Source organism: Moschus berezovskii, chromosome 22 (assembly GCF_049115385.1).
Source record: "Moschus berezovskii isolate FMDL1 chromosome 22, NW_MosBer_1.0, whole genome shotgun sequence".
Classification (NCBI taxonomy): Eukaryota; Metazoa; Chordata; class Mammalia; order Artiodactyla; family Moschidae; genus Moschus; species Moschus berezovskii.
The window spans coordinates 14,474,536-14,499,190 of record NC_142481.1 but is presented as its reverse complement, the minus strand read 5'-3'; the positions used below and the strand labels follow the sequence as shown (position 1 = coordinate 14,499,190).

Below are 24,655 nucleotides of genomic sequence, written 5' to 3'. Positions count from 1 at the left end.
TCTTACAGGATTTCTAAAGCAGGACAGTAACACAATCTATTTGTTTTTAAGGGAAATTTTATTTCTGCAAGGAAAATGGGCAAGAATGGAAACAGGAGGCAATACATTCATCCAGATGAGAAAGGATGATGACTTGAATATGGTGGTAGTAGTAAAAATATAGATACAGATACATGTTTGGTGTTGAGCAAACAGGAGTTGGTGGGATTAGAGCGAGGAATCCAGGATGATGATACTAGCTAACATCTCTGTGAGGGTATTTATGCCTCACAACTCTGTGAGAGTAGGTGCTATTATTAAACCCATGTTACAGATGAGAAAACAAGCACGAGGTAAATTCACTTACTCCAAATTATGCAAGTTTCCCATAGCTCCCCAGGCTGTGTTATCTTCCAGGAGACCCTTCCTGGCTTTTCCCCTCCTCTCCCCTTCTCCAGGAACATTCATACAAAAGCTACAGTCTTGGTTGAGGCAATAATATATATATTGTGTATACATATTTTAGGAGTTTCTGAAAATAATGGTTAGTTTTCACAAGACAGAAGTTGGGCTCCCTTGGCTTCTCACGTTCTCCTCTTCTTCTCAAGTTGAGATAGTGAATTAACCAAAGGTAACTAGCCTATTACCTTATTCATGAAATGAACAAGTTCCTCCAGGGCCTACATGGGTGTTCTACGAGGACTAGGGATAGGTGGGAAGGCTAACAGGACCCCTCATTTGTCCAGAGATGTTGGCATTAAAGGGTGTACACTTTGGTTGAACTCTCTAGGCAGTAGAAGGGAACATACAGGAGGCTGTAGCATTATACACAGGAACAAACAAGAACTCTAAAACCAGACTACTTGGCCTTAAAAATCTCAGCTTAGCTGTGTAATCTTGGGTAGGTGACTTAACCTTCTCTGTGTGCCCCTGTCTTCATCTGTAAAATAAGATATGTATATATGTGTTTATAGTTTTTGAGATCATACAAGCTCATCAGTGGAAAGCTATTAGCATAAGGCCTGGCACATAATACAATATGTGACGTGAAACATCATTCTAGGTATCTTATGTACATTGTTTCGTTTCATTCTTAAAACAAGCTTCACTGAGGAAGAAACTGAGTTACTTGTGGAAGATCAGCATGGCAAGTTAGTGTCAGTAGGAGAGTTCTGGTTCAGCCAGGTCTGACTGACTCTGCAGTGCTACTTCTGAGAGAGGATAGCTGACCTCCAGGGGAGCTTCCTGTATGTGGGCTGCTTTTCACTGTATGGAGAAAGAACCAATGACTAGTTTTTCCTGGAACATCTTAGCCAGTTTTTTACTCCATTTCCCACCTTCCAGGGTTGGAAGATGGCTTCTCAAGAAGGTTCCTTAGTCTCTTAGAGGCCAAATAAGGTAGCCATATTGTTGGATTATTTGAAGGACGTAACCAGAGGGGTTCCCTCTAGTGTCTTTTCTCAAAGACGGAGTCATTTTTGGTCACTTAAGGATAAAGAGAACAGAGCAGTGGTGAATTTTCCTGTATGGGGACAGTCAAGGCTTCAAGTTGAAATGTTAAGTGGTAAAAGCCCAAATCAGACTGGCCTTGGCCCAAGAGGAATTTGTTGGTTCACGTAACTGAAAAGTCTGGGATGGGGAGGTGGGGTGAGAGGCTTCCAGCTAGCTAGAGACAGGTCTTCTAACAATATCAACAGGTCTCTCTTTTCCTTCCACTTTTGACTTTGCTTTCATCTGTATTGGCTTCATTCCGAGATGGGCGCTTACTGTGAGGTAGCAGCAGTAGCAATCAGGAATATCAAGAGATAGTGTATAATCTGAGCAAGATTATACAAGAATTTATTTTCCCTAGTATTTACAACAAAGTCTAGGGAGGGCTTTCCACGGCCAGGTTTTACTTTATGTCTACTCTTGGATCCAAGAAGGACAGTTAATTCTTAAAAGGGAATTTAGGGGCCTGGTACCAGAAGATGGGTGTGGATGTTTGGCAGGCAAATCCACTGAATCCATCATAGTAATTTGCTACCATAGTAAGATGCCTTCAAATAGTCAGTGCTGATGCTTCTTCCCTGGCTAATCTCACCAAGCCAAGTCATCGTTTCTCACTGTTGCCAAGCACCCAGGAGAGAAGCTGGAGGCCTTTGGCCCTTTGGTGGAAGAAAGCCATCCAGTCCTCATCTCCAGTCACCATCCAGTCCAGACACCCAGCATTCATCTGTCTAAAACATAGGAACACTTCCTTTAGGGCTTATTTTTATTTATGCATTTATTTTTATTGAAGTGTAGTTGATCTGCAGTGTTGTGTTAGTTTCTTATGTACAGCAAAGTGAATTGGCTATGTATGTGTAGTCTTTTTCATATTCTTTTCCATTAGTTTATTATAAGATATCAAATATAGTTCCCTGTGCTATATATACAGTAGGACCTTGTTGTTTTATCTGTTTTATATATAGTAGATTGTATCTGCTAATCCCAAACTCCTTATTTGTCCCTCCCCTAGTAGTGACCATTTGTTTCCTAAAGCCCCAGGGTTTCATGTGGAGTCTCCAAGCCTTCCTTGGACACTGGGTCCTCTCTCCTCATCACATTTCCTGAGCAGTGGAGTGGCTTGACGATGTAGGACCTTCTCTAGGCCCTTGAAAAGTGTTACCTGCTCAGTGGTGTCCAACTCTTTGCAACCCCATGGATTGTAGCCCACCAGGCTCCTCTGTTCATGAGATTTCCCAAGCAAGAATACTAGACTGGGTTACCATTTCCTTCTCCAGGGATCTTCCAGACCCAGAGAATCTGCAGGCAGATTCTTTGCTGTCTGAGCCACCAGAGAGGCCCTTGAGAAGGATATATATATCAGACTTTTGATCTTTTCGCAGTTTGTGTCTATCTGGCCTAAGCCACAGGTTTTGTTTGTTCTACATAGGGTTCATTGTTGCTGTTTTAATATGAATTCGTTTCCAACATTTAAAAATAGGGGAATTTTAATTTAAAAATCTAGATTTCTGGCTCCTCTTTTAAAAAAAAAAAAATCTAACAATACTGGACCCGAATTCCTACATGGCAGCAGTTGATTAGAGCTCAATAGTAAATTCTCCCTTTAGACAATGTGTGTGCTTTTCAGCTCACCATAGCCCTCACTGGCCTGCTCCATTCAAAATCTGGCCTTGTAAGCATCAATTTTGAGATCCTACTGTGTCCCAAGGCTTTGCTTCTAGCATTTGGCTTGGGGAAGAAGCTGGATTAATGTTTGGTCAGTAGTTTTATTTTGGGGGCACAGTGCTGTTGCTTAGGAAAAGTAGTCACCCAGTAAAAGTGTTTATAGGAAAGAGTGCACAACTTAGGTCTGTTTGTGAATTTGGTCATCTTTTTGCCGTAAACACTGTTGGCATAGCAAACCTCCCATCACAAATGTTCCCTCTGAAATAGTAACATGTCCTTCTATCTTATGAGTTGCCACCCAGTGATGGAATCCCTCCCACTCCCAAGGGATGTTCATCCAGCCTCTGCTTGACCACTTCCCACAGCCAGGGAGCTTATTACCTCCTCACATGGCAGCCAGTTCCATTCCTGGACAGATACATTATTTTAAAATTCTTCCTTATGTTGAGGCAGCCGCTGTCTCCTTAGGACTGAAAGCCACAAAATACTGGAGCGAGGAAGGGAAACTGACTTTTTCAGGCACATGAACTACCACTCATCTGTCCGGGACAAACATTGATAATCAATCACAGCACTCTCTCACTGAGCCAGAAAGTAGAATGCTGCCTTAGATTTCTTTAAAATTAAATTTATCTTTAAAAATTACAAAAGTAATTTGTGTTCATGTGTAACTAGTGAAATAGCACAAAGTTATATGAAAAGAGTATAATCAATTCCTCCTTCTCCTTAAGGTAACCAACGTGAATGGCACAGGGTGTATCATTCTACACATTTCTCTATATACATAGGTGCATAGGCATTCATATCTAAGATATATAAGGGGTTTATATATGACTTTTTTTTTTCACTTTACAAAAAATGACATCACTGAACACATTACTGTGTACTTATGGACTAACCATAACACTATGTTGTAGTTAACGATCAAACACTACACATAGCTTGAAGCACATTGTTTGTATTCGGCTGTCAGAACCAAGCACATTTTTAATTACTACATAATATCCCCTTGTGTCAGACTTTATTTTTTGGGGCTCCAAAATCACTGCAGGTGCTGATTGCAGCCATGAAACTAAAAGACGCTTACTCCTTGGAAGGAAAGTTATGACCAACCTAGATAGCATATTAAAAAGCAGAGACATGACTTTGCCAACAAAGGTCCATCTAGTCAAGGCTATGGTTTTTCCAATGGTCATGTATGGATGTGAGAGTTGGACTGTGAAGAAAGCTGAGCGCCGAAGAATTGATGCTTTTGAACTGTGGTGCTGGAGAAGACTCTTTTTGAGAGTCCCTGGGACTGCAGGGAGATTCAACCAGTCCATTCTAAAGGAGATCAGTCCTGGGTGTTCATTGGAAGGACTGATGCTAAAGCTGAAACTCCAATACTTTGGCCACCTCATGTGAAGAGTTGACTCATTGGAAAAGACTCTGATGCTGTGAGGGATTAGGGGCAGAAGGAGAAGGGGACGACAGAGAATGAGATGGCTGGATATCATCACCGACTCAATGGACATGAGTTTGAGTGAACTCTGGGAGTTGGTGATGGACAGGGAGGCCTGGCGTGCTGTGATTCATGGGGTTGCAAAGAGTCAGATACGACTGAGCGACTGAACTGAACTGATCCCCTTGTATGAGGTATTCTCCAATTTATTAATCATTCTCCACTGATATTCCTATTGCTTCATTTCTTCAGGATCCTTCTCGCCACAGTGTTCTAGGCAGCCACTACCGATCGATTGGAGTTAGCCTGTGAGGTAAAACCCACTTGTCATGTCTGACCAGTCTAGCTCCTTATCTCACACATCCTAGAGAAGGGAAACAGACTAGCTCAAAGATTAAAGTGACACCGTGGCTGGGGCAAGACTGAATTTTCTTGACTTTCAACATTTCTCATGTCTCAGGTTGCCTCTCACTTAGAGCCATCTATCCTGATTCTCCTCTGGAGTAAATAAGCAGCTCTAATTCTTCTGTGTGCTACCCCTTCAGGTATTTCAACTCAGTTATGCCATTCCTCCTGAGTCTTCTCTTCAGGGGAAATTTCCCCAGTGCCTTCAAATTTTTCTCTTAGGGCAAGGTTTCCAAATCACTTTACCATCCTTTTGATCATTCCTTCTATCATCTTTGCCCCAAGGGCTGTAGAAGTCCCAAGTGTGGCTTCCATGCTCACCTACATTCATCCATTCATTCAGTAAATATGTATTGAATACCTTCTAAGTGCTAATCACTCTTCTGGGCCCTGGGCAACTGTGTAGTGTGCAACTGTTGACAAGAGAGAAACAACAAACAAGATATCTGAGGGTGACAAACTATATAGAATGAATTCAGTAGAATGACAGAATTTCTTAGATTTGGATGATCAGGGAAGATCTCGCTGAGGAAGTGACACTGAGCTGAGACCTGAGTGAAAAATAAAAACAAGCCATAGATAGGTTGGGGGAAGCTGCGCATAAGTCCAAGTGAACAAGAACTTGGTACACAGGTTGGAGAGGCCACCAGAGTCTTGCAGGGAGCACTCTAGGCATTTTATTTAAATGCAATGAAAAGTCATTGGAGGATTTTAAGCCAGGGAGGCAATATTTGATTTGTCATTGAGTTGTTTGTTTGTTTCTTAATGTATTTATTTTTATTTTTGGCTGTGCTGGATCTACATTGCTACTCAGCCTTTTCTGTGGTTGCAGGGAGCAAGGACTGCTCTCTAGTTAACAGTGCTTGGGCTTCTCATTGCAGTGGCTTCTCTTGTTGCAGAGCACAGGCTTTAGGGCCCACGGGCTTCAGTAGTTTTGGCACATAGTTGCAGCTCACAGGCTCTGGAGCACAATCTCAGTAGTTATGGCACCCAGGCTTAGTTGCTCTGTGGTGTATGGGATTTTCCTGGACCAGGGATCAAACCCATGTCACCTGCACTGACAGGCAGATTCTTTACCACTGAGCCACTGGGGAAGCTCCTGATAGGTCATTTAGAAAGATTTCTGAGAGGGTTGTTTAATTGGGAATAAGGTTTCATTTCCCCCCACATTTTCTCTTGTTTCTTATATCCAAAGGGATCGACAGCCAGGCCAGTTTGCTCTGTTCAGGTGACCCATGAGGATCTGTGAGGTGAGTCACAGCCTTTGTCAGGTGCACCTCACAGCTGTCCTCGGCAGGAGCTTGGACATTCAGGGCGATGGCAGTAGCTCCCTAAGACCTAGCCCATCAGGTTCAATGAGTCTTTGTATGGAGTTCTCAGTCCTCTTGGCAGCCAGAGGGAGATGGAGCCAAATGTGGTTTGGGGATGGAGCCAAGGGCACTGGTTTCAGGAGAGACAGGGGAAACGTGAGTGGAGACCTGGATCAGAAGCCACTTAAAGAAAGGCTTCAGAGTAGTGTCCAGAAACCAGTCAGCTGAAGAATAGATCTGTTGTCTGCCCAGTCGACACAGTTTCTGTGTGGTTCCTGCCTAAGAAAGGAATTTGGACACTTTCTTGCTTTGGAGTTTTTAACATTTGATGTATCCCCTTCTCAGGTTAGTATCCTCTTGGCTTTTAGGAAAATGGGTGACAAGCTGACATCTCTGACAGCCAAGGGGGCATCCCAATCCAGAGGACTTGAGTCAGGAGTATCCTTAAGGGAATGAGGAAGAAGGCTGGGAGAGATTCACCTCAGAGCAAGGGTAGATGGGATCTTAGAGATCAGAGTGGAAGAGCTGGGTTGGAGGGGATGAGATCCCCTCCCCGCCCCACCAGCATGTTAGAGATCTTTGAAAAGACCTCCTACCATTAGGCACCCAGTCGCTTATCAGCTATCCATGTACCTGAGATCTCCACTGGGGTCACCACTCACCCATATCCCAGCTTTGTGGGTCTTTATTTGAAATAATACACAGACTCCTGGGATCCTTTTATCAGGCAAGCAGTGACTCTGCCCAGCCCCCTAGAGGAGGTGACCAGAGATCAGCCAGGTCAGCACCTATGCTCAGCATCATGTCTGCTTAGTCATGTCACCTGGGGCCAGGTCTCCATTAATTCACATCTTTTGCCATAGTGTGCATTGTCTCCTGTTTCCATCTAGAAAATCTTACCAACTTACTCTCTGCTTTAAATCCACTTCCTTTGGCCCTGTGACAGCCAGACGTGAGGGGCAGCATCTTCTCCTTTGTCTGAGTCTCTGAGTCCCAATCAAACCTTTTCTCTGGCTCTGAAAATTGGAGGGAGAGTTGGCTTAGTATCTGGTGTTGGCTTTGTCTTTCTCCCAGGATCTCAGCAGAGTTGAGCTAAAGGGGAAGACATGAAGCCTCCTTAACCCCTGAACCCACACTCACTAGACCAGTTCCAGCCGCTTCTCTCTGACCCCCTTGCTTCCTTTTCCAGGAGCCTGGAGAGGCGTGGCTGGACCAAGACCTCCCCCGATGTGAGCAGGTGTCCTCTTCCCCTTGTCACCCATTGCCACTACGCCAGGGAACGTCCTCAAGCCCTGGCCCTCAGGGGAGAGGTAACAGGAGCCCGGAGCCGAGACCATGTGACGGCGCTGGCCCTCGCCACCGCCGTCCCCCCCACCCTGGCCTCAGGCCCGGCACCATGATGTTCCGAGACCAGGTGGGCATCCTTGCTGGCTGGTTCAAGGGCTGGAATGAGTGTGAACAGACAGTGGCCCTGCTGTCACTTCTGAAGCGAGTCACCCGCACCCAGGCTCGCTTCCTGCAGCTTTGCCTGGAGCATTCACTGGCAGACTGCAATGACATTCACCTGCTGGAGTCGGAGGCCAACAGTGCTGGTGAGTCTCCACCCCCAGAGATGGGAGCAAAGTGGGAGGGAGACCTAGGATGGGAACAGATGTCAGGTGGCTGAGAAGGCCTGCCCAGCAACGGTGCTAAGAAATGTGGGTTCTAGGCTTGTTGGTGGGTGAGGAGTCCCTGACCTCTGAAATCATCATCATGTCTCTTCTGGGGCTTTGCTGCCAGAAATCCTCAGACGTGGAAAGGGACACTCCTGCGGGAGTGCAGTGCAGACTAGAAACTACCCACAGCAGAGGAAGGATCACATAGGGCAGCTGACAAGAACAGACTGAAGCCATTACCTATGAAAGGGGGATGGAAGGTGAGCATTCATTCATTTCTCAAGCTCCAGGACATCAGAGCTAGGAGGGAATTTTAGAACTCTTCCAAAAGTTACAAGTCATATTATTCTTTACCCCCTCAAAGGTAGGTTGCACCTAAGGCATAAACAGTTTCAAGAGAGTTTTGAATTTACATGTAGTCCATATCAGTTTCCTGAACACTCAGTAAAGAAGTACTCTTTGTCTCATGAGAGTGACACTGGTGTGGGTGAGCAAGGCTTCTCTAGAACCTTTCCCTCAGACCCCAAGTGTAGATAGAAGTCAGTCCAGAGAACTATCTCACAGGGCACTGCTGAAGCCATTCGGGCCTTCTGGGGCTCCCCAAGGCTGGATGGAGAGGTGTTGACCTTGGTGACAGGTGGGAGAAATGGAAATCAAGGTAAAGTGAAAGTTGCTCAGTAATGTCCGACTCTTTGCGATCCCATGTACTATACAATCCATGGAATTCTCCAGGCCAGAATACTGGAGTGGGTTGCCTTTCCCTTCTCCAGGGTATCTTCCCAACCCAGGGATTGAACCCAGGTCTCCCTAATTGCAGGCGGATTCTTTACCAGCTGAGCCACAAGGGAAGCCCATGGAAACCAAGGAGAGGGAGTATATGCACCTGAAAGCCAGCTGGATGGGGGTGGTACCCAGGGACCCATGTAGAGTGTGCCCTAATGTTCCACCTTCCTTATGATAGCAGTTCACACTGAGTCCCTACAACAAGCCAAGTACTAACTTTACTTACATAGTAACTTTGAAAAGTATTCTTCATGACTCTAGAATCAGACTGTCTAGGTTTAAATCCCAGTTCTGTCACTTGCTGTATAATCAAGTAACTTCACCTTTCTGAGCCCTGCTTTCCTCACCTTTAAAATCAAGATGATAACTGTGCTTACCTTATAGGTTAGTTATGAGCCCTGAGAACAGCGTCTGGCATGCAGTAAACATTCAATAATGTTAATTGTTTTTATTGTCAGTAACTCGTTTAGCCCATATAACAACCCCTTGAGATAGGTAATGTTGCTCTCCCCTTTTCATAGATGAGAAAAATCAGCATGGGATGCTAGGATTGGGATTTGGGGACCCCCAGAGCTGCTTCCTCCTCTTCTCAGGCCTACCCACCTTAGCAGTCACCTTTGCTTTGAGTTTTTTTTTTGTACAAATCACAGGAGTGCCATGGTTTTAGGGGAAGTCAGTTCCTCAGGCCAGGAGTCACCAGCTTATGTTCCTGTCTCAGACAGTGATCACCAGGAACCCCGCTTGGCTGCAGCAGGCTCAGACCTCAGCTGTTTCACAGTTCTCCCATCCTCCCCACCAGGGAGGGTCCTTCTCTGCTCTAGCACCGGGGCAGGGGATCTGTGGTTGTGGTATGGTTGTACCCCCAGCATAGAGGCTCCTTTGGGGCAGACCAATGTCTTAAGCAGCTTGGTCATGCATCCCCACCATCCCATTCTGAGCAGAGAGTTGGATGAGCACTGGGTGCCAATCCTGGCCATCTATCAGAGTCACTGGTTGCTTATTGCTGTTTATTTACTAGAGCATTTTTAGTTTCTTTTTTTGTTTTCAAAATTTGCAGTAAAATCAAACCATATGAAAGATGAAAAGTGAGGTCTCCCAGACTTCTACATTCCCAATTTATGAGGGATTCTGTGCACATTAAAGCACATTCTGCACTTGAGTACATTCAAGTTCTCCCTCCAGCTTTTTCATTATTTTGATGGTTTTAGCACATAGAACAGAGCATCACACGTATTAATTTGTTTTTTTTCCACTTAAAAATGAAACTTGAAGATCATTCTTTATTCAGCACATACACATATACCTCATTGTTGTTAATGGCTGCTTGATAGTAAGAATAGTAGAGTAACAGAGAGCCTGACCTGTGTATCAAGCAGTGCTTTACTTATATTATTCATAATCCTCACAACAGCTCTGTAAGGAAGATCCTGTAACTCCCCCATTTACAAATGAGACAGGTCTGTGACTTGCCCTGGATTGTACAACTGGTCAGAGGTGGAGCTGGAATTTGACTCTAAACGTCTTGCTCTTAAAAGGAGTGCTGTATTGAGTACCCTTTAAGCATCTCTAGGATAAATTCCTAGAATTCTGTGGGACTGCTTGTTTGAAGTTATGTACATTTAAAATATCTATTGTTACTACATTGTCCTTGAAAGACATGACATACCTTATACCAAGAACCTGAGACCCATCTCAGACAGTTGGCCTTAAGATGTTGTGGTTAATGCCTGTCCTTGAGAATTGCCTTGCATTGACTTGACTGGTGAATGAATATATGAATCAAGGTCTTTATCCCCAGCCCCATGTCAGGTGGTAAGAATAAAACAAGTTGGTACTTAGGTGGATGGAGAGTTAGGGAAAACTTAGAGTGAGGGAAGAGAGGGCGGGCCATGGTGTGTTCCAGAGTCAGCAGGAAGCCTGCCAGGATTAGAGCAAAAACATGACTGGAAAGAGGTGATTACAGAGATCAATCAGTCCTTTGGACCTTGAATGCCTCTTCCTAATAGGCATGGGGGCTCCAAACCTCTGTTTCCTGTCTCACTCCCAACCTCACTGGTGAAGGAAGGAGCTGCGCGCTGGACTTGGAGACCTGCCTTGTAGGAGGAACTCTGCATTCTCTTGTCCATTATTGCTTTCCTATCCTGTTGTGTTTCCCAAACTTGCCTCATCATCAGAATCACCTGATGGGGGAGAATGTAACCTAAAATCAGATTCCTGGGCCCCTGTCCCAGACCCACTGAATCAGAATCCTTAGAGGATAGGCCTGTTAGTGGGCACCCTGGTTCTTCTGCTGACTAGGTAGTTTGAGAGATGATTCTGTACTGATGATTCATTTGTCATGGGACATGAGAACAGGAATCAGGACACCCAAGAGTTCCAGATCAAGCTCTGCCACTAACACCTCTTGTGACCTGGTCCAGCCCCATCCCTCTTGGGCCTCAGGATTCTTATCTAGACAAGGAAGGGATTGTTCTAGATACTCTCCAAGTGCAGCAGTAGTTCCTAGTATTTTATGGAATGGGCACCTCAGAGAACCTGTCCCTCCTTCCCACCAAGATGCACACTTACCCTGCAAACCAAATCTTGAGTTCAGTTGGTCTACCTTTTCTTGGATAAGGATTACCTATTATAGGGTCTGATGCTCTTTTTCAGTCCCTTTGGGCCAGGAGAGCAGAACAGTGAGGCAGTTCTCTGCCTTTTTCTGGGGGTTTGTACTTCGTGTCTCACCCACCCAACCCTTTCAGTTCTCCCAGGGAGATCCTGTGTTCAAGTTTGGGTCTAGGTCAGAGCTGCTTACCCTACCATAGCCTCCTCAGAATGAGTCAGAGAGTACAGAGAGCTGAATTTTGGTAAGTGGGTCCACATGGTGGCTTCATGTCAGAATCACTTTATAAAAAGAACCTGAGGCCTAGGTCCTATCTCCAGAGACTTTGGTGTTTTTTAAGCTTGCTGTTTGATGCATGTGTGCATTCAGTAGAGAACTGCTGGTTTTGCTGACACTGACTCTGGGTGGGCCCATTAAGGTGGTGAGGGTACTGTCACATGACCTGCTAGAAGTGGAAAGTTGGGAGGCATGGAAGAGGCACTGGCCTGGGCTGTCCCTTCCTCTCAAGCAACTAGAAGGGTAGAAGGAAGTCCCCCAGCCCATGCAGCCAGTGTTGGTTTCATGGGAGCAGAGTCTGAGATAAAACCTGGAAACAGAAAAGCAACACCTCAAGGGTCTCTGGAACCAGGGAAGGAGAAGCCCCGGGTTTCCCCTTGTCATTATCCCTGCCTGTTCCTTGTCTCAGTGCTGTCTGCCCTGCCTCCTTGCAGCTACAACAGTAATCCTATCACCCGCCCCCCCTTCCCATGATGACTTGGAGCCCAAGGGTGGGGCCAGGGAAGCTGAAGTCTCCTTCTCTCCCTGGTCCTCTGGCTTCCTGGGCCACATTTCCTGCATTTCTTCTCTCCTCATGTTCTCTGAGTCAGAGTCCCTGTATCCAGTAGGTTTAAGCCCTTCCCTCCGTGGCTCATTGAATCTGGGTGGGGAAACTGAGGTCAAGAGGGGGCTGTGGCTGAGTGAGTCACCCAAGCTCAACTCTGATGCCTCCACCCTCCCCTTTCAAGCTCTACTAACACAGTTCATCAAACAAAAATGTGAGCCCCTTTGCCCTCCCCTACATTTGTGTGAGATGGGGTGAAGCATATAAGGGCATGTTGGAGCCAAAACCCAGCCCCTCTGATTAGTGCCACAGGCTGCCACGATTGTTGCAATAGCCCAGCATGTAAAAATGAGTTTCTTCTTATGGACGTCTCCAAGATATATTTGGCTCCTGTGATTTGCAGCACCCAGGGTCATGACCTACTTAGCTCTGGTCACCTGGCCAAGGAGAGCACTCTTATACAGTCTCCCTCATCTTCTCTGGAGTCCAGGTTTGCAGCTTGGTGAGCTGCAGTCATTGACGTCATGGCATTCCCCAGTCCCTTCCCCCATCCGCCCACCTCCAGAATTTCATCACTGCTTATTGTGCCTCTAGCTCAGAGGAATCAGAAACGTGTCTGTTTTTGGTAAATAACTGCATGAAATTCCCCACCCTTGTCGGGAATCTTAAGGGGGAGATTGTGCTCTCCTATGTGAATTGCTCCCTCCAGCCCCAAAATAGCTTGAGCTCTAGATCTTCAACCAGCAGCCAACAACAATAATAGTTGAAGTGCATGGAGCAGTTAACACAGATCAGATGCTTTGCACGATTATCTCATTGAATCTTTAAAACAACCCTGTGTTGTAAGGGCTTTTAACTAGCCTTATTTTACAGAAGAGGAAACCAAGGCTCAGAGAGGTTAAAGGACTGGCCCACAGTTATATTGACCTGTGTCTTAGAGGCAAAGCTAGATTTTGAATCCAGGCAATTTTGCCTCTTGAACTTGTACTCCTTACACCATATAATCTGCTAGGACATGAGACAGAGTGACCTGAGGACAGAGTGATCCTAGGCAGTGTATATTATACACACACAGACACCACTGCCTTCCAGGAGACCCATCTGGGTTCAGCTGTGCAGGTATTCATTGGGGCTCTGCTGTGCCTCAGCTCTGGGCTAGACTCTTCTGATCTGGGCAGGAACCTAGAAGTTTCATCCCCACCCATCATCTGCAGCCCCTGCTAGTCTCACCCTAAGGGCCCTGAGGCTGCACAGATTCCTTGGACCAGCTCCAGTGTTCACTGATGCTTTCCAGTCTTGAGAGGCCCACCCTTTTCAGCACATTGCCGCACAGATACATGAACACCCATTTCCCTAGGGTCAGCTTCCATTCATCTAAAACCACTTTCCCCTTTCACTGCAGTAGAACAAGGTCCTTCATTGAGCCCAACCCTTGGGGCTCTTCTGTCATGTCCCCTGGCAGTACCAGAGGAGAAACTGTGTCCCTTAGCCCTGGAGGCCTGGCAGTACTCGGGTGGGGGAGGGACTAGACAAGGCGTTTCTCTGTCGCAGATGCCCCCAGCTCCTCTGTAAGGCCTAAACAACAGCAACCGAGGGCATCAGGGTGGGGCTAAATGGGCAGCCAGCTGTGCTGGAGGGGGAGGGAAAAAACCACCTGTCACTGAGCCGCACACTGAGTGTTTGCTGTGGGCACTCTGTCAGGTGTTTTATGTGGACTGTCTTCCGTAAATCCTCTTGGCAGCTCTGTGACCCCTCTTTTACAGAGGAGAAAGCACGTTGTCCCAGCACCTGTACCACACAGCTGGGGTGCAGGTCCATGACTTTCTGTCCCTCATCTTCAATCACTGTATTTCTTCTTCCTTCTCATCAGGAACTGAAAACCCAGGGACTTAGTCAAGGAGATAGGGTGCCAGGGAGTTCCTTTCCCTGTGATCCAGTGCCATATGGAGGTGGGAGAACTCAAAAAGTGAAGGCTCCCTGAAGTCAGGAAGACTTGTCCCACCTTGAAAAGATTTTTCGATATGAAGATGACCTAAGAGAAGGCTTCATGGTCATGGGGAGCTAGTTCAGGAAATTAAGGACGGAGGAGATGAGGTTTCCTGGCCTTGTGTGCCAGGTCCTGAAAGGGATCTGGAAAACCAGGAACAAGGGGAAGAAGATGATAATGGCATTAGAGAGATATAGTAGAGGGTTGTGGGATTACACATTAGTTCTCTTATTGTGTAGTTAGTTCTATTTTGGCCAGTACTGTGGATAAGCATGAACTGATGACTCTGAATAAACGGATGAACCCTTGAGCACTTTAACAGCTTAGGGGAGAGAGGCCAGGCAAGAAAAGGTGCACTGATATGGCCAAGAGTTTGGACTTGTATGTGTTTTGTTTTCTTAGAGCTACAAATGTAAGAATTAAAAGTTCATAGAAATTCCCAAGCCACAGATTTCCAGACACATCATTAAGAGAAAGAAATGTGTAAAAAACGTATTTCTCAGGTTTTTATGCCATGTTCCCAGTGGCCAAGTGTCCAGCCTGTAGTGTGGGCAGAGGTGACCAGAAGTGCTTAGACTATTAAGCCTTAAGGATATTGAGTTGAGACATCATTGGAGGCAGAGGGATCCAGATCAGGGCTCAGTTGAAATCTAGATGCCTGAAATTCTGAGGCTCCTCTGTACATGCCCATTCCTAGCCTCTCTGTTTCCTGGTCTGGGAGTTAGCTTATGCTTTGAGAATCTCTGTGGGTATTCAAAAGGAAGAAGCCCGTGTAAGGTATAACCACCATGGTGTTAGGAATGACAGCTGATGTTTACTGAGAACTTACTTTGTGTCCTGCTTTGTGCTGTGGTCTCAATTCATAGCAACCATACCAGGTAGGAATGATTCTGAGTCTCTCTTTAAGATAGAGAAAGTAGAGCTCTGCAGTGATCACATTTATATCAGTAAATAGGAGAAGAGGGACATGGGCCACATCACTACCTGTTCTTTTTCATCACCCACCCCTCTGGGGTCCTAGCTCCATTCAGCTCCTTTGTGCCTTTCTGAGACTTTACCATTAGCCCAGTAACTCACCTCTCAGAACTCCCTTGTTTATTGTTGGAAGATTGTCACTGTGGATGCAGGTATGAGCTCAGTTGCCCAAGAGTGAGAACAGAGTTGATCCTGATCAGTCTTTTTTTCTCAAGTGTTGGTATTCTTTGTCCTTTTCTCTTTCCCCGTCAGCATTACCCGCCATCCTCCGCTCCATTGAGCTAGTTGTGGAAGTGGTAACAAGATTTTCAAGGAGGGACAGTCAGTCCTATAACAGTTCCTTCCCAAGGCCTCCTTTGTGGGGCTAGCTTGGGGCGTTATTCTCGGGGAGCTCACTTCTGGGTAGAACAAGGAAGCCTCACTCATCTTCACAGTACAGATAGGCCCTTAGACTATGGGTTGGGATAGAAAGGAGACATCACCAGATCCCCAAGGGGTGGAGTAGCCAGGGAAGACATCCTGAAGAGGGACAGGTTTAGGCAATCCATAAAAGACTTATAATTTGGATAGGAGGAGGAAGACTGTTGCAGACTAAAACCTTGATCCTCAGCCTGAGTGTGGAAGTTTGGATGAATATGGCATTTAGAGAGCCCCAGGGAAGATGGGGTATCCTAAACCAAGTCTTTATCTGGAAGAGTGCCCTAGAAATGAAGGTGATGTTGGGCTAGGAGCTCTTGAACTTGAGTCTGTTGGTGCTGGTTGCCATTATAAGCTTCAGATCAGGAACATGATATCCTGGTGTGCTTTAGGAAGATAAATCCATCTGGTGTATGGAATGAACTGGAAGGGTAGAATCAAGAGGCTGATTGCAGTTTAAAAAGCAGCCATCAGCATTTATTAGATATGTTCTATATGCCAGGCCACATTCCATTTTTTATTAATTCATTGAATCTCAGAGCAACACTGTGAATTGGGTACTAAATTTTTCAGGTGAGGAAATTGGTGCTCTGTGAAGTTCAAGTGACTTTTCTAAGGTTAAGCTAGTAAGTTGGGGGAGTCTAGACCATCTGATTCCCAAGCCCAAGCTCTTTTTTGTTTTTTGGCTGCACTATACAGCATGTGAGATTTTAGTTCCCCGACCAGGGATTGAACCCTGCCTCTGCACTGGCCTGCCAGGGAAGTCCTGACCCCAAGCTTTTAACCGATGTATTCTGTTGTCCTCCAAGTCAGGATGAAGGTTGTTTTGATAGGGAAAAGAGGGTAGAGGCCATGAAGGTAAGGAGTAGGGATACAGCAAGAAGAGCAGGCCTGGGGACAGCAGGAGGGACTCAGGTTCCAGAGTGGCACATTTGGCTGATTAGGAGCCATAGCAGGTTTCTGAGAGTAGGAGTGATGAAACCAGAAAAAAGAATTACCGTGAAAGCAGGCAGAGTATGTTAGATATCACCTATATGAGGGACAAGGTTGGAATCATGAAAGAAGGGAAGTGAGATTGGAGCTGAGGGAATGGACTGTAGACACCTTTCTTGTTTTTATGGGGGGTCCCCCACCCTGGCTCGCCTGACATTCCCTCCTGTCCCCTCTGCAGCCATTGTCAGCCAGTGGCAGCAGGAGTCCAAAGAGAAGGTGGTGTCCCTCCTGCTGTCCCACCTACCCCTGCTTCAGCCAGGCAACACGGAGGCCAAGTCAGAGTACATGAGGCTGCTGCAGAAAGTGCTGGCCTACTCGATCGAGAGCAATGCCTTCATCGAGGAGAGCCGCCAGCTGCTTTCCTATGCCCTCATCCACCCGGCCACCACACTGGAGGACCGCAATGCACTGGCCCTCTGGCTCAGCCACTTGGAAGAGCGGCTAGCTAGCGGCTTCCGCACCCGACCTGAGCCCACCTACCACTCTCGCCAGGGCTCGGATGAGTGGGGTGGCCCTGCAGAGCTGGGCCCTGGAGATGCAGGGCCAGCCTGGCAGGACAAGCCACCCCGGGAAAATGGACATGTGCCCTTCCACCCACCCAGCTCAGTGCCGCCAGCCATCAACAGTATTGGGAGCAACGCAAATGCAGGTGAGGAGGTGGGAGTTCCTGGGAGGCCATGCCTACTTGAAAAGGGTCAGACTGGGCTCTCTCTTCACTCACTCTATCCCTGGGCAAGTCACATAACCAACCTCTCTGGGCCTCAGCTTTATGAGGCAGTGTAGAGGTTGTTAACTGGCATTCCCAGAACCATTTCTGACACGCCAACATGCTTTATTGAGCCCAAACACAACAAAACTTTGGTTTTATTTTGTTACATTTTAAAATAAATCGGCAATGAAAGGAATTTTCCCCTAAAAATCCAGAGTTCAGCTTTTCTTAAAAAATCAAACGATCTGGCAAATCAAAACCTGTGGTCTGGTGGTAGTCATAAGATGGAGTTAAATATTGGTCACCACCTTTCGACCCTACATGTGTCCCAGTAGGCCTCTGCTGCAACCATCTGACTGTGGGCATGTGTGATAACTGCCTGACCTCTGAAAGCATTGAGTTAATGACCATAATTTGAAGTTCTTTCTAGCTCAGACATTCTGAATTTTTATATCTGGCTCCAGCTTACTAGACTCATTTCTGAGAAGTGTATGTTTGTAAGCCTGTTCATATAAGATGTAACTCATACTGCAAGGCATTAGTAATAGTAGGTGACATTGTTTAGCATTGACTGTGCTAGGTGCTCTATTTTTAAAAGCATTTTGCAGGCATGATCTCCTTTAATCTTCATCACAACAATATCATTAGCCCCATTCTGCAGACGAAGGCACTGAGACTCAAAGAGATGAAGTGTTGTAGTCAAGGTCACAAAGCAAGTAGTGAAACTGGCCAAAGTTTAGACCCAGGCAGCCTGATGCCAGTGCTTGCCTGTGACGCTATGCTATCCTCCAACTAAGTGGTCTCAAAATGACTCTCCTAGTTAGCACCTCCAGGGGCTGGGGTGAGCAGGAGGGGCTGGTATTCCAGTCAGGTTTTTTGTTTTTGTTTTTTTAATTTTTATTAGAGTATAGTTGCTTTCCAGTTTTTAAAATGTTAGTTGAAATGAACAGGATAAAAGAAATTGACAGTTCCAAGGACTGATGAGGTGACGGTCATGTGACCTGACTCAAGGCAAAAAATTGCCAAGATTTAACCTCAGGATGCTGCTGCCTTTTGCAAGCCCTGGTTAAAGCAGGCCAGGTGAGGGTGACAATGAAAATGTTACCTGTGCCAGTGGTAGGGTGAATCTTGGGTCTTTGGTACCGAGCTGTATAGCACCTGGTACATATCATTTACCCCTGAGCCTAGTTGAATATGGATATCCTGGTCACCTGCTTCCCTCCCAAGTGTTGGCAAGAATCAGGGAAGATAGAAGGATAGAGGGGCATTTCCAGGAGCTCTAGCAACAACCCAAGGTGTCTTGGACCTTTTTTTCCAATCTCAGAGCATGACAGTTTCTGTGTCCAAGTTGGGAGGGTATGTTAATAATGATAATTCTAGCTAAAATATATTCAACATTTAGTATTTGCCAGGAGTTGTTCTGAGAACTTTATACTTAAAAATTCATTGGCTGAGTCACAGAAAAGTCACTTGCCCAAGGTGGTGTAGCCAGAATTTAAATCCAAGCAGTCTGGCTCCACAGCTCATATTCTTTATTACTGTGCTACACTGCCCCCACCTAAAAGTGACCCTCCCGAAGATGCTCATCAAGGGGAGGGGTCATCCATGCAGGGTGCCCACACTTGCAGCAACTTTAAAAGACCTAGCTGGAACAATGTTGGATAGGGGATTTGAACCAGAAGAGAAATTGGACATTCCAAGTAGAGGGCATAGCATAGATTGAAGGTATAGGGATGTCAAATTGGAGGGGTCAGTATATAGATGGGTCTGGCAAGGATGGAGAGGTGCAGGGATTTAAATGAGTAATAGCCATATTAAATACTCATGTTTACCATGGGCCTGCCCCTATACCAAAGACTTCACATGAAAGTGGAAACAGAGGAGGAAATGAAGTGACTTGCCCAGGATTGTGAAGTTAATAGGTGTCTGAGCCAGAATTTGAACTCAGGTCTGTCTTGACTCTCAGATCTCAGTATGTTAGGGTCACATTTGGGGGCAAGGGGGCTTGAAGGATAAGATGAAGCTTTTCAATTTCAGGCAATTGCAGGAAACAGGAAGTCATTAAAATATTTTTGAGTGGGGAGCAAGGATTGGCCTGTAAGGGCAGGCAGGGTGGGTTTGGGGATCTGCCAAGGACAGACCAGGGTTTCTTGGAGAGTGCGAGGCCCTGGATATCTGGCCAGCATTCCTCTTTTTATAGTTCTCATGCTGTGGCCAGCCTCCACCCTAGTACAGGGCCAAGCAGGGCTTCTCAGGAACTGCACAATCGTTCCAATCAGGATAATTTCCTGTCCTCTCAGCCTCGCCTGCCCCCTTCTTGGCTGAGAGGGGAGAAAGGAGGAAGCCAGGGGCACCAGGACAAGCCAAAAAAAAAAAAAAGACCTGCATTAAGGGTTCTCCAGCCCCCCACACCCAGAGGGTGACATCTTTTACAAGTCCAGAGGCTTTGGAGGAGCCCCATGCAGAGGATCCCAGAGGTCACAGATAGTGGGTGGAGGGTAGCCTTCATGGGTGGAGTCAGTGCACTGCCCTCTCCCTCGGGTGATTCTGGCTCGGAGCATAGATAACTGTCACAGATGAGGGAAGGTGCTTTGGGGGCCTGTAGCAGGCTGGGTGTCCTGAATCTGGGTGTCAGTGAGGCACTCCCAGGAAACCCAGCCATTCCATCAGAAATGAGGCTAGGGTTCTTCTCTCTCTGCCTCCTCTTTGTGGGAACTGGGGTGAAGGACTTCTGTTCCCCAGGCCTTGATTTTCTCACCTACCCAGCATGAGGCTTTTTGGCTTTGTTTTCTTTTCCTTTTTGACTTGGGGTACTTCTAGATTTCCTGTGTCAAGCTCAGAGGCCCCCTTAGCACTCTAGGATGATGGGTGCCTTCCTTTTGGAGTCAGTGAATTTTCAGGCATTCCTGTGTCTTGGCCTGTTTTGGGGATGCAGAAATGGTTGGGCAGGCTTGCCGCCATCCTACACAAGCCCAAATTCCAGTGAGAGGCAGCCTAGGGAAGGGACAGGAAGGTTGGGCTTGAGATAGCAGCACAGGGCTCCAGGGCACACAGAGGAGACAGTCACAGAAGAGGGGACATGAGCTAGGAATGAAGGCCAAAGTGGCTGGCAGTTAAGGACAGGTGCCTGATGAGCTAGGGGAAGGGAGTAGCATGCATAAAGGTCTGGAAGCTCGTGGGAACCTGCCTTGTCCTTAGAATGGTTAAAAATCAAATTGGATCCCTTTTCCTATCCCAGGAATGGGATAGATGGAGGATATGAAACATCCTGTGAATGAAGGCCTGGATTCACCCTGGTTTGGGCTCAGAACAAAGAAACATCTTTTGGGAGGTGTTGAAGCAAGTGAACAGATAATTAGATAAGGTCATTTCAAGTTGTGATCGGTGCTGTAAGAAAGACAGGACATAGTAATATGATAGGGGGTTGGTGAGGAGGAGCTACTTCTAACTGAGGGTTCAGGGAAAGCCTCAGAAGGAGTGATGGTTTTTTTAAGAGGAGACCTGGAGGAGCCAGCTGCCAAGATCAGAAGAACAAGGAGGAGGAGCAAGCTCCGAAGTCCTGAGGCTGGAACAGGCTCCACTGTTCCAGGAACACATTGGGGGCAGGGGTGTGGCAAAGGCTAGAAAATCTTGAACCAGAGGGATAAGTTATGAGAGATGAGACCTCAGAGATGAGCAGGGCCAAGGTCCTGCAGGGCCTTATAGGTGTTTGGAGGAGGGTTTGAATTTTATTCTTCTTATAAAGGGAAGCTACAGGTAGGATTTAATCAGGGACTAAGTGGATCAGATTTGCATTTAAAGGAAGATCAGTGTGGCTCTTGTGAGTTGAACAGACCGTAGTGGGTGAAGATGAAGGCAAGAAATTTTGTGAGGAGGCTGTGATGGCAATTCCAGCTAAGGACTCCAGTGACTTAGCCCAGGGTGCTAGCAGAGAAAATAGAGCAGTTCAGAGAAGTGGCTGACAGCTTGCTGATGGGTTGGGTAGGTAGGGGAATGAGGGAACTAGCAGTAGCTGGTAGGTAGTTCCCCTCAGACCCCAGGGTCCTTTCCCTTTGTTGGGTTCCAGGGCTGAGCTGCCATCCATGGCACTGACCAGGAGAACATAGTCTCCCATTCCTGACCTCTTGTCTCTCTCCCACTCCGGCCAGGTCTCCCCTGCCAAATCCACCCCAGCCCACTGAAACGCTCCATGTCGCTCATCCCCACGAGCCCCCAGGCCCCTGGTGAGTGGCCGAGTCCAGAGGAGCTTGGGGCCCGGGCTGCTTTCACCACGCCCGACCACGCACCCCTCTCACCCCAGAGCAGCGTGGCCTCCTCTGGCAGTGAGCAGACGGAGGAGCAGGGCTCCAGCCGGAACACTTTCCAGGAGGACGGCAGTGGCATGAAAGGTACAGTTGGGGAGACTAGCACTAGGACCTCCTCAAGAGGCTTGTGCGGCACTTGAAAGGACAAAAGAGAGCTTGGAGCTGCCACCCCTCCCCACCCAATTCTTCCTCTCCCCCCGCTCCCGCCCCCCGAGAAGGGGATACAGATCTGAGGAAAGTGGACAGTCCCTGCTCTAAGGGCTCAAGACTGAGCATAGAGACCCCACAAGTCCCAGTCTGATTAGGGAAAAGCCCCTGCACTCAGGCAGCCCAGTCTGACTAAGAAAGCTAGGACCTAGAGGTAACTGATGGAACAGAGGTTCCAGGAATACTTTTAAGGACATCAGAGGTTATCCTAGGACACGTCCAACCCAGTAACTCAGAAGGATAGGGTGTCCTGACCAGGGAAGGCCACCTGGAAGGGTCTGGCTGGGCAGAAGAAAAGTAGCGTTTGGATCCTGGGCTTCTCCCTACCTCCTTCCAATGTCCTACAGCTTTTAACGCTGCCTATGATTGATGCCTGGTCCTTCCCCACAGCTGTCACCAGTGCTAGATTCCTGACTTTATGCCCTCCCGTCTTTTCCACAGATGTGCCCTCGTGGCTTAAGAGCCTCCGCTTGCACAAGTACGCAGCCCTCTTCTCACAGATGAGCTATGAAGAGATGATGACGCTGACCGAACAGCACTTGGAGTCTCAGGTGAAGCTGAGGGGCCATCAGGGCAAGGTTGAGGGCAGCACCATTTTGACATGACCCTTGCAGTCCAAGCCTCCTCTCTTTGGGCCTTATTGGGCACCTTGAGTATCTTAACCTGCCATTTCCAGCTTCCTGTCCCCTTCTGCCCCCTCCATAGAATGTCACCAAAGGTGCCCGCCACAAGATAGCCCTGAGCATCCAGAAGCTGCGTGAGAGGCAGAGTGTCCTCAAATCCCTGGAGAAGGTAAGGACCTGGTATCCCCATCTCCAAGGTCAGCTGACTGCCCAGTGGTGCTAATGGCTGAGGGCTCTGGGTCCACCTTGCTGCCCATGTGGCCCCCACCTCGGGATCTCCCCAACCCTAGGAATCCAGGCTCTGGGAACCAAGTGCAAGTCAGATCTCAGGGCTCACTTGCTTCTTGTGGCTAAGCTGAGAGGCTCTCCTCCCTGTCTGTGCTGTTCTGTGTCTCCAGAATCTTATCTGTTGACTCAACCCCTTCTCTTCCATTTCACTTTTCCATTTCTAACAGCTCTTTCTGATAGAGCAGAGTGTCTCCCTGTGCACACGATCTCTCTTTCCATTTGGTTATTTCTTATCTGCGCTCTATCCTTACATATCTGCCTTGATTTGCATCCCTTTTCCTCTTTTCCTGCCACTTGCCTTCTGGTTTTTGCTCCCTTCAGTGTCTTAGTCCAGATCTGTGGGTTTGAATCTGGTTCCATCCTCAGTGGGACCCTGAGACCCCAGCATTAGCCCACCTTCTCCAGATCTCCATGGCACTCCACCTTGAAGTGGGGAAGAGGGAATATGTATGTACAAATGTGTATGTATTTGTGTGCACACTCTGGCAGCACCTTTACCTGCCTTCTCTGTGTGGTGGAACCCAGGGTCCCACCAGCTCTTTGCAGGGGCTGTTTGACCCCATACGCGTAGTCATTCTGAGAGCTGTAGGGATTGACATGTGACCCAGGCTGTGTCTTCCCCACTCAGGATGTGCTGGAAGGCGGAAATCTGCGAAATGCTCTGCAGGAGCTGCAACAGATCATCATCACCCCCATAAAGGCCTACAGTGTCCTCCAGGCCACCGTGGCCGCCGCCGCCGCCACCACCTCTGCTGCCAAGGATGGGGGCCGGGGGGAGCCACCGCTGCCAGGTGCTGAGCCTCCCCTGGCTCACCCTGGCACAGACAAGGGCAGTGAGACCAATGACCCTCCAGCTGCAGAGAGCTACCCCCCTACACCAGCTCCGGCTCCAACTGATGGCAGTGAGCCAGCCCCGGCTCCCGTCGCTGATGGAGACATCCCCAGCCAGTTTACACGGGTGATGGGCAAAGGTGAGACCACCCAGGGCCCAGCAGGAAGATCTGGGCCAGGGTACCAAGTGAACCCAGGCATCAGGGGTCAAATCCAGTTTAAATGATGGGAGCAGAACTTTTCAAAGCACCCTGGGGACTAGAGCACTAAAGAAAGGGACTAAGACTGAGGATGACAAGGCCCCTTCCCTCTGGCATGTCCAGGCTGATGATGGGAGACAGCCCTTACCCTCAGAGCACCTCCAGCCTGAGCAGAAGACGGGAAACTGCGTACAGCAAAGAGTAAACAGATAAGGCAGATCCATTGGTTCTTTCAGAGGGCACTGAAGTCCACAGGATGGGTATCCTGATGCTCTTAATGGGCTCACTTTTCCTAAGACAGCACAGTGTAGGCAGATTTACACCTGGGTCTGAATTCTTTTATCTGTGTGACCTGAGGCAAGTAACTCAACCTGTCTGAACCTCAGACTCGTCAGACTAAAAATCCCTCCATTGATGAGACTTAAAAGGAGAAAAAGTATCATTGACCTCATATCTGCCATATGCCAGGCAGTATGGTGGGCCCTTTATGTATCCTCATAATAAGCCAGGTGCAATGCTTGGCAGATAACTAGTACTCATCTGGCATGAGTTTCCTGACCTATCTTCTCTGCCACCCAGCTGGGGCCAGGGGAGCTGGAACATGGCAGAGGGCATTCTGGGGCCTAACCTCCCGCCTTTTTTCGTGTCCCAGTGTGCACCCAGCTGCTGGTGTCCCGACCAGACGAGGAGAACATCACCAGTTACCTCCAGCTCATCGAAAAGTGCCTGTCTCATGAGGTGAGGCCTTGCCTAAGGCTCTCAGGAATGGAAAGGCTGCCCCTATCCTCTCAGCCAGCACTCATTATGTGTCCAACAAGGCCCCCGTTACTGACTCCTGCCCACCTCTCCAGCCCTCATCCTTCCTGTGTTGAGTTCAGTGGATGCCCTGAGCTCCCATTTTCGGAGCCTTAGTACATAATTCTTCTCTGGGGAGTAAGTCCCCCTCCCGCCTGCTGATCCCTCAGCTCTC

At 47.6% G+C, this 24,655-nt stretch overlaps 1 protein-coding gene across 2 annotated transcripts in view; it reads left to right on the top strand.

Moving 5' to 3' along the window:
• Positions 1-24,655, top strand: part of SAMD4B (sterile alpha motif domain containing 4B) — a 36,705-nt gene that overhangs the window by 6,844 nt on the left and 5,206 nt on the right. The window contains exons 2-9 of one of the 2 annotated variants that reach the window (XM_055412182.2): positions 4,826-4,886; positions 7,478-7,880; positions 16,702-17,172; positions 21,381-21,620; positions 22,185-22,294; positions 22,449-22,535; positions 23,283-23,625; positions 24,338-24,423. In XM_055412182.2, coding sequence (XP_055268157.1) covers positions 7,685-7,880; positions 16,702-17,172; positions 21,381-21,620; positions 22,185-22,294; positions 22,449-22,535; positions 23,283-23,625; positions 24,338-24,423 — 1,533 coding nt within the window. In that variant the 5' untranslated portion in view covers positions 4,826-4,886; positions 7,478-7,684. The remainder of the gene's footprint in view (positions 1-4,825; positions 4,887-7,477; positions 7,881-16,701; positions 17,173-21,380; positions 21,621-22,184; positions 22,295-22,448; positions 22,536-23,282; positions 23,626-24,337; positions 24,424-24,655) is intronic. The other variant, XM_055412181.2, reaches the window with a different exon arrangement.